General features: G+C 44.1%; 1 protein-coding gene across 1 annotated transcript; it reads right to left on the reverse strand.

The window, feature by feature from the left end:
• Positions 1 to 10,305: 10,305 nt before the first annotated feature.
• On the reverse strand, positions 10,306 to 14,104 carry RPL6 (ribosomal protein L6). The gene is made up of 7 exons (XM_068412180.1): positions 13,927 to 14,104; positions 12,953 to 13,219; positions 12,767 to 12,865; positions 12,188 to 12,331; positions 11,384 to 11,432; positions 10,989 to 11,173; positions 10,306 to 10,501 (listed from the first exon to the last, which is right to left on the reverse strand). The coding sequence occupies exons 2-7, from the start codon at positions 13,217 to 13,219 to the stop codon at positions 10,349 to 10,351; spliced, it is 897 nt and encodes a 298-aa protein (XP_068268281.1). The 5' UTR covers positions 13,927 to 14,104; the 3' UTR covers positions 10,306 to 10,348.
• Between the last annotated feature and the right edge of the window lie 32 nt (positions 14,105 to 14,136).

Consider the following 14,136-nt stretch of genomic DNA (forward strand, 5'->3'; position numbering starts at 1 on the left):
AATTAAATGTATTTTCCTCCTTTAAGTTAAATAGTATGAACGCTTCACGCTTGTATTTTAAGGGGAATTTCGACGTGACGTTATCCTCAGTACATCATACAGTAAAGCAGATGCATTAACCTCTGGATCACGCTGCTGTCCCCGCGCAGGGCCCCTGTGCACCAGGAGGCAAACAGGGTGTGAACTCCGACAGGAGATGGGTGCGGTGATGTGCCAGCGGTTGCCTCTGATTCATGAGACTCCCCGAAGTGTTCATTCAGTGCTGATTGAAGCTTGTTGTCAAACCTGCCATCACACTTCGCGGGGGAGGATGAGGATGTTCACATCACCCAAGGCTGCGTGGGGATAGCAGCTGCAGCTGCACGGCGAGGCGGGGAAGCGTCATACCTGGTACCTGCAGGTGCTGAGGAGGGGAAGAGCTCCCTGTGGCCAGGCCACCAACACTCTGACGTGGGAAATCTGCCCCTGGTTAACTAACCAGCTGGTTAACTAGCTGGCTAACTTCACGGTGTGGGTGGGGAGGCTGAGTTCACGTTCCTTTAGATTGAACAAGAGCTGTAATGAACAAGATCTGTGCTTTACAAAACTTACATCCCTGGGAGAAATGAGTTCTCTCTCCCCATCAGGGTGGCCCTACACAGACATTGTTGTAAAGCTGACTGAGAACTGGGCAGAGATTTATGGAATATTTATCAAAAATATTTAATCCCAGTCAGAATAAAAAGCTGAAATTTTGACATTTGCAATGTAACATTTCAGGGGGGAAATTACATTTCAGGACAATTAACTTCTTTCAGTTTTCCTTTCACTCCAATTTTACTTTACATTATGTCAGATTTTTATTTAATCCATATGTTGTTTTAATTTATTTTTGTTTGATATAATTTCCTCATAATTTTGATGCTGGATAAAATTAATATTGAAATGAAAACTCCAAAATCTATTCTAACGTTATTTTTTTCAAAATGAAATTTTGTTACATATGACTCATTCACAGGATGAGTTGATTTCAATTATTGGCAAATTTTCTGCCAGCTGTACATTTTCTTAAAATCTCCCATATCATTAAAACTGGCTTAGGGACAGTCTGTATAGTGTTGCAGAAAAATATTGTTGTGACCTCTACAGGAGCTTATATTTTATTTATAATTTATTTATCCTTATTTATATCATTGCTGGCAACAAAGGAGATTTTTAAATTATAGCACATACATTCTAGTACCTTTTTACATCCTTTTTACATCCCAGTCACCCCATCAGAACCACAAATAAAAATTCCTGGGAGAAGCTTCCCAGTACAGCGTTTCTCTTTCACTCTCACCTTGGGATGGATGGTCTGCACTGGCACAAAGCCATGGATATGGGGAGGATTGTATCAGCAATGCCTCACTGACCTGACCTGAACTGGTAATTAGAAGTAAATAAAAAGGCAGAAGAAAGGATAGGTAGGGCAGGGTGCTCGTGTCCTTTGTGTGCTAGTAGAAAGATATATTTCTTGTTGATAAAAGTCTTGATTTGTTACAGAAAACAATTTAGGAGTAACATAAATTATAAGTTTCTGTGGCTTTTTAGAGTACCAGAAAGTCAAACTATCTAGGAAAACTTGTACATATTAAGCTAGTTCTATTTAATTCATAGTTCTCAGCCTAAAGCCATCATATGGTAAGGTTAGGAATATTTTGACATTGAGAGTTTAAAATACATATAATAAATACAGTAAAATGAAATGTATGAATAGGTAAGTGGGTGGAAAGCAGGGATTATTGTGACTGTTAAAGGAGGGCTTCGGCAACGCACTAGGCAAGTATCTGTTGGGCCTGATGGGGACTTAGCTGATCTCATGGTGCAGGATTAGATGGTTTTCATATTCCATTGCTATTATCTAGATTCTGTTCAAAGTAGTTTCCATACCAATGGCAGGGAGAAAGCAGAAGGACCCATAGGAAGGTAAAAGACAAAAAAAAAGCAGCTTTGGGAATGTCATGTAATCGCTTGTCCACAGAGAGAAGTAGTGATGGAAGGAATGATGGAGGAATTACTCAAAGATGGCAAGAAGCAGAATTTTGCCGGCTTGCTTCCATCAGCCGTGTTTTTTAGGTGTCATCCAGAATGAAAGGCAGCTGTTTGCTACGAAAGGCTAAAGCTGGGTCTTTATATACATTTTAGGAAGATAAGACAATCATGACAAAAAAATCTATTCAGTCGTCCGTACCAAGCTAGTGATATTGGGAATAAACCCCACAACTCATTACATGTTTTTCATCCAAAAATGACTTGCCAAGGCATCTCTAAGTAAGGATAACTTGTGAGGGTGTTATCAAAGAGATGACGGTGGCTAGAGAGTCTGAAACAACAGGACACCAAAGAAAAGAGTCAAAGCAGGATTTTAAATGAGGTGGCTTTTGAACTTTTATTATCTTTGACTTTAACTTGAAATTCACAAATCAGTTCCAAGATCCTGTGAAGTCTTAATTAGCGGGTTTTTACAGGTATTGCAGCACTAACTACCCTTTTTCCTGAGAAAACAAAGCCAGGTCAGTGAATCCCTGGCCTGAGAAAATGCTATGGTCTGTACTGATTTTCTCTTCAGGGGTGACAGGCATTCAAAACAAACTTAAAACTGAAAGCCACTAATTGAGAACTGAAACCATGCAGCGCAAATTGGAATGCCTTTTCCTCAGGAGAGAACAATTTTGCTCTCTGTGTGGTGGTGTTTTGCAGCTATAAATGCCCACATCTCCAAAGGTGCTCTTCCATAGTGCCTACCTCCCCTTCCTTTCTTTCTTGATGCATTTCTCCTGTTCTTTCCAGTATCTCTTTCCTATAATTTCCAGCCAATAATCTACTTTTAAAGGAAGAATAAGAACTATTATACAATAAAATCACAGCGAGTAAACAACTTGGTGGGATATAAAGATGAGGGAGACAAACAAAAAAGGATATAGATGTCTGCTGTGGGTTTGTTAGTGAAGGGATGTTGCTGATTTCTGAGAGAGGTGCAGTCTTCCTGTGCTCATTATGACTCACCTGTTTTTCCCTCTGTTCCTTACAGCCAGATGGCATAAACCAGTAAAGGCCAAATAATTCATCATTCCACAGACCTGTGATGGACTGGCCCTCAGAGGATGGTTGAAAATCTTTTCATGCTGCTACAGGTAGGAGAGTTTCTTCATTTGTAATATCGTAGAGTTGAGTTTATGAATGCTGCAGTGGAATGTCAAGTGCTAATAAAATCCTGGTCTTGACGGGTAGAAGTCAGTCTGTTCTGGAATTGTTTTATAAACCCTTGACTTTATGCTTAACAACATAGCAGTGTTTCTTTAAAAAGAACAACATCACAAGTAGCCTACAGATAAACCATGAAGAACATTTAACTGCCATTCAACGAAAATAACTCCATGAGCAATCGATCACAGAAGAACTGAGAGCAGCGCTAGCTGTCAGTCATCCAAGGCCAACTGACTAGAGGACTATCCCAGCATCACCACCTTCATTAGATTATCTGTTCACAGATAGCATCAGCCCAGCCTTCCACGTGCAACGCAGTGACCGTATGACGTGTATTGTAATTCCTCCGTTCTTCCAGATTGTTGTCATATGGCTCTGGATTGTGCATGACAAACACATAAAAAAGTGACATTGCTGAGGCTTGATTGTCCAGTCTCCCCAGGCTTGGCGCAGTGGCCAGTTGAATGACATGAAAAATTGCAGCTTGGGGTGGCAGGATGGGAACAATGACAGAAATGCTAATGGGTGTTCTCCTCCTAAATCCCCAGGAGGCAGCTGTGCTGACTGGTTCATGCTGTGACACCCTTCTCGGGTACTTGTGAAATCAGCTGTTTTTCAAGTAAGCCCAAGCCACACAATTTGTGATGTTATTTGTGTTATTTTCATTTTTTTGGTTCAAGCAGTTAGCCAGTTTGGAGGTTAATGGGTTGCCTGTGTTAGAAGACAGTTACATGATGATGCTAGAGATTGCCTTGATGAAATCCTGTTTATTTACAGAGCATGAAAAAGTCTTCTTTCCTGGAGTGTTGGATTAAGTAAACCACAGTTTTGTTCACAGTGCTTTGACCCAAGCCAGTATTTTGACCAAAAAAAGTTCTTTTGTATCAGCAGTCTCAAAATGTGGTTTTCCTTTTCCTCCCTCTGTGTCCCTAGTACGTGCACGTGTTTGGTTTTTTTTTTCTCTCACACAAAGCTCCAGATTTCAAATGCCCTTTTTGCACTTTCTGTGTCAGTCCAGGGGGAAGCCATGCGGATAATGTGCAATGTACAGAAGCTTTGCCATGTGTCTGTCATTTGAGAAATAATTGCTGCTGTTTCATTTCTCTAATTCTAGAGGGGCTTTTGTGTGGGTTTTTTTTGTGCTTATTTTAAGGAACAGTTATGGTTACCCACCAATGTCTATGAAATTTTATGAAACAGATCTTAATTTCAGCTCAGCAGGACATTCACACCAATAATTTGAATACTGATTTTACGTAAACATCTCCAGTGAAACATTTTGAGAGTGCATCATTCTTTTTAGGGCCTTCATACTTCCTTGCTCTGAAAAGTAACTTTCCTCCCTTGTATGTCAAGGACTTAAGCTTGTTGCCTAGGACTGCTTTCATACATTTTATATTTGTATTTTATTTCCTCATGTGAAAATGGGCATTTTGAACAACAGGATACCATGTATAGCACATGGTGATACCTGAAAGCCTTAATTTTAAAAACAATTACATCCTAAGTGCATCTGTCAAGTGAGTGAAAAACCTCTAGATCAAGCAGGACTGACAAAATATATCAAGATGTAATTGCTTCTGGTTTAGTCTCCTATTTATTGTTTATTATGATCATTAAAAAACTCTGCAGGCAAAGTGCTAGGAACTGCTATTTAGGCAAAATGCAGAAACACAGAACGTCACCAGAGACTAAATCTTTTAGCTGTACTGTCCTGTACAAATATAATGGACTAAAAGTTCTGCAAAAAATTACAACTGATAAATAGGACTATGAAAACATTTATTCCTCATGCCACCTGTGCCAGTCTTCAGCATCACACAATGTTTTTATTTTTTAGTATTAAATGTTGATACGATCTCAGTAGGGGAATTGTCATTGTCATAAGCATTGTCATAAATTGTATGTCTGCAGAAGTTTAAAACACTTCTTGAGACCCGCTATGAGATTGTATTACTGCTATTCTGCACGTAGGTGAACACTCACCTGACTGAAATTAAGTTACTTGCTCAGGATCACACAGAAAATCAATAGAGCTGAGAAAAAACTTGAATTTCTTTAATCTCAAGTAATATTTTGACTACCATGCTTCCTCTCTCCTTATCATTATTACTACTAATAAGTATTTATGTCTGGTATAGTGTGAACCATGGTTAGGTCATAGAAGTTGCTGGCTGTGTGTACGATCTATCATGTAAAGAAATTTCCACTGAGAAAGATAAACATTGAAATAATGGGGAGAAAAACAGGATAAAATGAGCCAAAAAAGGCAGTCAGCTGACAAAAATGTTTTTTGACTTCATCTGCGAGAGGGTCAAAACTGGCCTGATCTAAAAAAAAACACCAAACAACAAATAAACTATGAAAAAGCAACAAAACAAGTAAGAAATTTCATGGTTGCTTATTGGCAAGCATGTTAAATTCCACATACAGCCATCACAGACCAACCCTCTTGCATGACTCAGTGCAGATGTTGACAGCAGCCAGTGGGACTGGCTCGCTTTGTTCAATTAGTGGCTTCCTGAACAATGAGGAAAAAATATAGTGAGGACTATTATGAATAAGATCCTTATAAAAATACGGATTTAATTGTTCTAATTGCTCAAACAGTGAGGTGTCAAGTGCTCAGTGCAGACTGTAATGCAGGAGAACTGGAGAAATCAAATTAACAGGTAAATAGTTCCCCTTTTCCTGCATCCTCACATCCCACACAAGTCACTGGGAACTTCCGATGCTGTCTCCAAACCAGAATAAGAGCAGGATCTCTTATATTCGACCCATGTTTATGTCATTTATGTGACCTGCTACTTCAGGACAATAACAACAGAAGTGTAGTGGAGCTTACATGACTCTCCTGTGTGGTTCTAGATCTCTTAGACTAAGCTGTCCATGTGTCCGTCTTCTAACAGAGTAAGAGCTGATAAAATCATAGGAGCCACTGCTATTTGCAGATAGATACGGTGCTTCATCCCCCGAACAGCACAGGGAAATGGTGTGATCTCTTATCCTAATGGAACCTTAAGAGACCTCAGTAATAGGGCCTTCACAGTGAGCCAGGGCCAGGGCAGAACTCTGCTGTCCAGTTTCAAACTGAGCAGGGTAATTGCTCGCCTGGAGTTTTAAGCGCTGGTTAGAAATCCGTAAAAAACAGTTTTGACATTAAAAACCAGTTGATTTTACTAAGGAGAGACCAGGAAGCCCTCTTCACTGAAAGACAAGCAACAAAATATACTGAAAGAAGAATATACAGAGAATCTGGAACAAATTCTGTTAGTAAAAGCCATTTGGATGGGGTTTCTAATGCTTGAATCATTTAAAGTGTAATGGGAATCAGCATTTGGAGAAGAGTGGAAGGAGTTACCTGGCACTCGCTAGAAGGAGGCTGCCTAGGCCAGCTCTCCTCTATGAATGCTTTCTCAGCTGATCTTGCCTACATTTTCTGTGAGGCTAAAGCAGAGTGTCTTCCAGGTGGTGAAGACAAAGAAACTGTCCCCAAATTCTATTTATTCTTCATTAAGCTTGTGGGGAGATCCAGAATGACTTTTTGCAGAAGTGGGGCAGGGTACACCAGTGGCAACAGTTCTGTGAACTACGAGGAGAGGAAGGGCAGGGATGAGGTGGAAATACGCTGGGGGAAAAAGGGTCAGCTGCCCCTGCGTGACAAGGCACATCCTATAGGTATCCCATAGCATAGGTGAACTGAGTAGCTGACCACTGGACATCTGGCATATTTTCCTCAACATCTGGCCAAAATGGTACGTGTGGTAGTCCTGTAAAGCACCTTCACACTCCAGCCATAGCATCTTCTCTTAATTAAAATTAAAACCAAGTATGTCGCACCTGAAATGCCAAAGGTAACGTTCTCCACAAAACTGACACTGGAAAGTACTTTGTCTTGCAAATAAGCCTCAGTTTCTCCTAAGGCTCCTAGTCCCAGAAGCAAAGCTAGTGTCTGCCTCCCTGAGACCGCCGGCCAACACGGCAGCTGGGACACAGCCTCTTTGGGCTGGACTGAAACTGCCAGGTCATTTCACAGAGGCAGCTAACAGGTAAAAACAGGTGCCTGAAGATAATAAGGCATTGCATCTTACTACCAATTCCCTGAGAAAGCCAACATCCCTCTCTCTTTCCTCTCAAAAGGATGCTTTATTATAATTACATATCACTTTATTAGGCAGCTGAAGCAAAGAGCACATTTGATGCTAATGAAGTGCTGCTGGGGTTGAGTCTGTCACTATTTTTGGACCTGCACATCTCCAGCACTTTTGATTGGGTGACTGAGGCTTTGGATGTCTCTAGCTTCTTCTGTGGGGGATGCTGGGTGAAAAGCAATGACTCAGCTAGCCAGGACTGCAGAACTGTTTACATGCTCAGAATGAGAAAAGCTGCGGGACAGCGAGAACACACACAAAAGCTCTTTATGTGTGGTGGAAGTATTTTTCAGGTAGTGGACAGTATTATCTACATTGAAAAATCCTTCTGAATATTCACTTTGTTTCTGTGTTGGTCATCTGTACAATCCTTGTTTTCTTTCTTTTCCATCCCCCACCCCAGAGCATTTCAGAAAAAAGCCAGATTTCACAGAACTCAAGGAAAATATTTTAGAGGTTAAGAGAGAGACAAATCACAGCTGTCCGCTGGCTGCCTTTCCTTGTGAAAGACAAGGGTTTTGCCGTCTCCATTTTCTGCAGCAAAGCCTGAGGAGCTGCTCGGCACGAAGACATGATTTGGTGTTAAAATTTGCCTTCCCAGCTAGCGCCCCCAGAAGCAGGCCTGCTCCCCCGCCCCGTCCCACAGTGACTCAGTTCAGGCATCTAAACCAGCACCAAAATATTCCTCCCTCCCTCCCTGTCTCTCCCCACCTTGCAGGTGCTGTTGGTCACCACCTAGTCAGACAAGTGACAGGACTGGGGCAAGGGAGGTGATGGCAGCACGTGACACTGTTTCTCTGTACCAGGCCCTCTTAGGACAGCGGAGCTGTGTTACCACATTGCTTCCTGACAGCACACTGGGAGACAAAGCCTCCCCGTGCAGTGAACAAGGTTAATGGTTCCAAGTATCAATTCATCTGATACACAAATGAGGAATGTGTCAGAGTAATCAATAATTACAGAAAACACCATTGTATCTAAATGCCTGGTTATTCTTAGACTAGCTCTGTTTTGCTACAACTTCCCCATCCCCAGAGGGGAAGGGACTGACTGAAGCACTAGTACCTCTGAAGTGTTCTCTTAGACTGCAACTGCGTGACCGAATCTGTTTGCAGACTGTGACACCACATGCTGCTACAAACTATTTTGATCAAGAGGTCTGCTTCCCCTTTTTGGACTTTTCCCATTTAAGTGTTGCCATGTACAATTCTTTCTTTAACTCAGCTTTCTAAGCATATTGGGTTAAGATCTTTCTTTGGTAGTATCAGTAAACTTACCTTAGTGCTGGCAGTGAGATGCGTGCCACACTTTTATCTTTTCAGAGTTGATTTACTGTAACAGGCCAGTCCCAGCACTGCGGTAAAATCTCATATCCATGTAAGAAACCTCTGACTATGCCCTTTATCCACCAAACCACATATAAAAGATGTAACTCATCACAGGTAGTTCTGATGACAGGGAAAAATAACAAACATTTTCCTAACGTACCCCAGGGCAGAACAAGTTCAGCATTTGGCTAAAGCTCGCTCGCTGGCTCCCTCTGCTGAAGCACTAACACTTCCATACCCTGTAACACCAGCCACCATCAGCCCTGAAGATGACCACAGGGTGCAAGAATTCACTGAGGCAGGTATTCTGCAGGTGTTTTGAGTTTTTTCATCAGCTCTGGAGCTTCTCCCATGAACATGACACGTTGCAGGCTTCCACCTTGGCGAGGGCTGCGTTACTCCCTTTTCTGTCCCCTTTTCCTGAAGCTTGTATGAATTTGATGAAATCTCTACTCCCCATCAAGTTTGACCCCACTGGCTACTTTCAGCTAAGAACTAATGGGAAGACAGATGGTGCAGTTATATAAGCCTCGTTTCCTGCCTAAGTCTGGCTAAGAAAGAGCTCAAGCGTGCCAGATTTGTTAGCGTGTACATCCTCGGGTTTTGTAAGAGCAGAGCTATCACTACCCAAGCATCCTCTTCCTGGTAACTGACCTCAGCAGAGAGAGAAAACAGACACAGGACTAACTTTGTCAACTCTCTGCCTGTTTCTGAGACAGGAAGAATTGCTGAGACTCTGGAAGTCTCCCAGGATAGAAACATACTTGCCTTTCACAGAAATGTTTCTGCTTTCTAACTCATTTCTGAGCCTACAGAATTAAGAATCATGCTTTTGCTTTTTGATCTAAGCAGGTATTCTTCTTCTTCCCAACTAAAAGCATTACATCCGACATAGATAAACAAAGAACAGGAAAAAAATATGGGATCTGGGAAGGGACATAGATTCCAAATTTTGTTATGGTTCCAGGGATGATAAATTACTTTGCGGAACTCTAAAAAATGCAAGACGCAGCTCCTGAAATGCCTCTAAAAAGTCGCTGTATTTGCTGACGTTTATGTGGTGGCTGATGGATCAAAGCTGTTGTCAAAAACCCCACCTCAACAAAGCTGTACACAAGCTTTAAGATGCTGGTGAGTTCCCTAGAAGTGGTTCCTTGCTAAGACCTGGTTTTTCACAAAATATAACCTCAAGCTTTGGTTTCAGCACATCCGGGTGCAGAGAAATACGCAGTGCAGACACTGGGCTGGATGTTTATTCTGGAACGTGTCCTGATGGGCAGTCAATCCACGAGGTATATCCCCTTTCCCAAAAGAAAATCTGTTTTTTTTCCCCTCCCACTCATCCATAGTTAAGAAAGCTGCAAGTGCTAATTTCTTTCTAGTTATATGAATAGGGGGGGGAAAAAAAAACCACCCCCAAAAAATCCCAACTAACCCCCAACACCCAAACCCTTATGCACTCAAAACTCTATAGTCATCTACGTACAGTCCCTCAGAATTTCATGCCACGAGCAGTTCCCCTAACCATTAAGTAACATGCATTGCAAGATGTGTGCAACACGTTCTATTACGGATTGCAATGAAGACACCAGAAATCCTTACTTTTTTGCCTTCAAATTTAATGTGGAGCTTTCGGAACAGTTAGAACACCAACTTGTGAGGATAGACTCCATTTGACAAACAGAATGTAGAACGCAGGTACCCACGGAGCTGAGGCACCTTCTTGATTTGTGCAAGGATCTGTGAATCCACTGCCTTCTGGTCGGACTTGCGCTGCTCTGTTATCTCGTATTTCTAGAAAGTACACAGAATAATGTTAAAATCCTGCAGAGACTTCAGACCCTTCTATTGAGATGAGAAAATTCAGGGCAAACCCCGAGTTCTGGCATTTTCAGGAAATCTTTTCTCTATTTGTTCTAAATATGGGAGAGGTGGCAGGAGACCGGAGGTGGCAGAGAGAACTGAAGCCACCATTTGGCTTACGCTGCAGGTACTGGAGCCAGCAGCATGCTGTTGGCACTATCAAAACAGTAGTTTCTCAGACAAAAAAAAGACATTTAACTGGAATAACCATTGCTGCTGTTCTGCTAAGGTAAAGAATCCCCAAATTTAAAAGGGGTTTATCTCAATGCTGCTGTATTAATTCATTTTAATGGCATTACCTCACTATTGAGGACCACTTAAAATTCAATTGTTCATTCGTTTCATGGTGTTTCCCCCTTTCCAGCCTGGCTCTAAGTAACAAGGACATTCAGAAAGGATGCACAATCATGGTCCTTACTTCTTTTTCAGTGTCAAAGATCTCGCCTTCCTGGTGCTTGGGCTTACGCAGCCTCTTCTTCTTAAAGTATGCATCAGTGAGATGCTTGGGAATTTTCACTCCAGAGATATCCACCTTTGTAGAAGTAGCAATAACAAATTTCTGATGGGCCCTACGCAGAGGGACACGATTGATAACCAAGGGTCCTACAGGCAGAGGAAAGACACAAGAGAGAACAAGGTTACCTTTCCTGGCAACAACCACTGCTTTTAAGTTTAATTTTTGTAGTCCAGGAGATGACTAGTTTGTTCAGCAATGCCTACAGCTAGGAAAAAAAAACCCAACCAAACCCCAAACCCTACCTCCCCCCTAAACAAAACGACAAAAACCATCACACTTAAGTGCAAGTTTTTTACCTGTAACAAGCAAAAGGCCAGTGGCAAGCTGCTTCAAGAAGACGACGCGCTGAAAAGAGATGAGATGTGATGTAAGTCCCCAGGTCCCAGCACTGTGAAATACTGCAACCAGCCCAGGACTGTGCCAGTACTCAGCCCATATCATTGGTACACACATTGACACAGCATCCAGCCCTGGGCTCAACTGTCACAAAAAATGCATTTTTTTCCTTCTGGCCAAGTTTTCCTTCCCTGAACAGCATTCTTCTAAATATTGTGACATTGAAGCCAAAGAATTCAAGAAAATAAAGGATGTCAGTTAAGACCTGTTAGTAAACATCATTAAGACCAATAACCCAGCTTAATGTAACAATCAAGTGTTATCTTGATAATTAGAACAAGAATGAAAATGTAATTTTTCCTTTGCAACAGCTAGTCTAAGACAAAGGTTTGGCCTTGTTGCAACAGCAACAGAAAGAGGCGCTGGGTCTGCCATTCTGCAGTGCAGATCTGCACATTTCTCTGCACTGCAGGAAGACTCCCTTCATTTTCCCTGAGCAACTGGAGTAGCCTGTTTTACTTCCAGCTCTGTGTAGAAGAACATTAAATTACAGACTGTTTCCCCTAAAGGCAGGACGGGAGAAAGCATCTAGACAGAATTCACAGAAAAGCAGCTTTGCAGATTCGCATCTGAGCAGCGTCCTGTGACATCAGCTGGTAAATTCAGGACACCTCTGTTCTGTCAAAACATTTTCAGCACAGAATTGCTGCAAAGCCACTGCAAAAGTCTGTGTGGGGAAGAGCTCAGGAAGGAGTTCCCATTACCTTGCCTCTGTGACGACCGGTCAGAAGGATCAGAACAGTTCCTGGAGTAATAGAGGCCCGCAGCCTCCTCTTGTGCTCGCAAAAGGGCTTTTTGCCATGACTCAAAAGCTTGCGAGGAACATCTTCAGTGGGATAGTATCTGGGCTAGAAAAAGAGGAGCAGAACGTCACACCACCCTGTATTCCACGAGACAGAAACCTTTCACTACAGTTTAGATTCTTCCTTTCTTAAGAGACACCATTTCCCTCAAGGTGGCCTTTCTGAAATATTTTTTTTCTGTACAACTACGCCACAGCAGACGTTGAGACCAGCTCTGTATTTCTAAGCATGCTTCCAGTTCAGCACAACAACACAAATAGCAGAGCAGAACCCACTCCTGCCTTCTCACGGTTCTCTAAATCACCAGCATCTCCCCGAGAACGACAACCACTGGGTCCGTCTTGAGGAGATAACGGCCAACAGCTCAGGGAAGCAGAGCATGGGCTGAGGCTGCTGTGTTGCCCCAGCCACGAGGCACATCATCTAGGCAAAAGTTACACGAACAGCCTTAAACTGCCACGTCCATGTTCTTTTTCTTACCATTTTGCGGATTTTAACCACGCGGCTGCCCCCATTCTTATCTCCACCAACTGGCTTGGTGATGGTTGCGCGTGGCTTTTCTTTCTTTTTCTTTTCTATCTGTAAGGAAAGGGAAAATGTATGAAATTTCAAACCAAAGTCACCATGAAAAACATGATTATTTAACCACAGTAGGTGTCGGCCTACCTTTGTCTCTGGAGCAGTGTACTTGCGCTTGTACAGTGCTTTCCTGGCATACATGGCTGACCGGGAATATCTCCCGATTCCCCGGGCCAGGACAGGGTTACGGCTGCAATGATACTTCTTAACCTTCTTCTTCTTCTCACCTGCTTCCTTCTGGCTTGCCTTCTGCTCAGCCGGCTTCTTCTCCCCTGTCTTTTTCTTGCTCCGCTTTTTCTCACTGGGCGCCTTCTCGCCTGGCTTCTTCTCACCGGGTGCCTTCTCACCCGCCATCTGTGGATCCAAATAGAAATTACGACTTATTACAAGGGATGCAGAGAAGCATCTATCTAAGTCGCAGAAACAAAATAGAAGCATCAGAACTCGATCCTTTACACCATCCTAACAGCTGTCAGACACCTCTTACAGCCGTGGCAAAGCAAGACACTGCAGAGTCAAAAGCCATTCTGCTTGCTGCACGCCCATCGGCCACACAGAATGCTCCTCCACGCTAGTTAGAACAGCCACAAGTTCACCGAAGGCATCCAAGCCCTCAGCAGGAGGCCCAAGAAAACGCAACAGTCGCCCCGCTGTCCCCGGGGGCGGCCACAGCCACCCTGCGCTCGGACTCCCCCCCGGCCCGGTGCAGCTGCTGGGCCCCGCCACACTGCGGGGCTACGCCGGCGCTCCCCGGCCTACCGCTCAGCTCTGCGGGAGCCTCCAGCTCCGGGCCCAGCCGAGTCCGGTTCCCGCTTCTCAACTGGGCCCCGGCCGGTCACGGCCCTGCACGGCCTCCGCTACCAGCCGCGGCCTGGCTCGGACGGAGGCGGCTCAACCTCCCGCTCCACTCCCGCCCACACATCCGTCCCCGCGCCTCATCGCCGTCTCCCCGAGGGCTGCGGGCAGGGCCCGTGAGCCCAGCGCAGCCTCCCGAGGGCAGATGGCGGCGGATACCACCCGCCTATCCCCAGCCCTGCCCGCCGCCACTCCGCCATTCTTACCTTCCGGGGAGGGAAAGGGCCCTACATCCGGGTACCAGTGGCCTAAAGAGAGAGCGGCGTCTGACGTCACCGCGCCGGCCGCGGGGCACGCTGGGACTTGTGGTCCGGGCGGGTCCGGCACGGCCCGGGGCAGTCCCGGGTCACCCGAGCAGGGGGACGGCGGGAGGGTCGCGGCGGGCGCGGGCACCGGACACCCGCACCCCGCCCCGG

Source organism: Nyctibius grandis, chromosome 14 (genome assembly GCF_013368605.1).
Source record: "Nyctibius grandis isolate bNycGra1 chromosome 14, bNycGra1.pri, whole genome shotgun sequence".
NCBI lineage: Eukaryota > Metazoa > Chordata > Aves > Nyctibiiformes > Nyctibiidae > Nyctibius > Nyctibius grandis.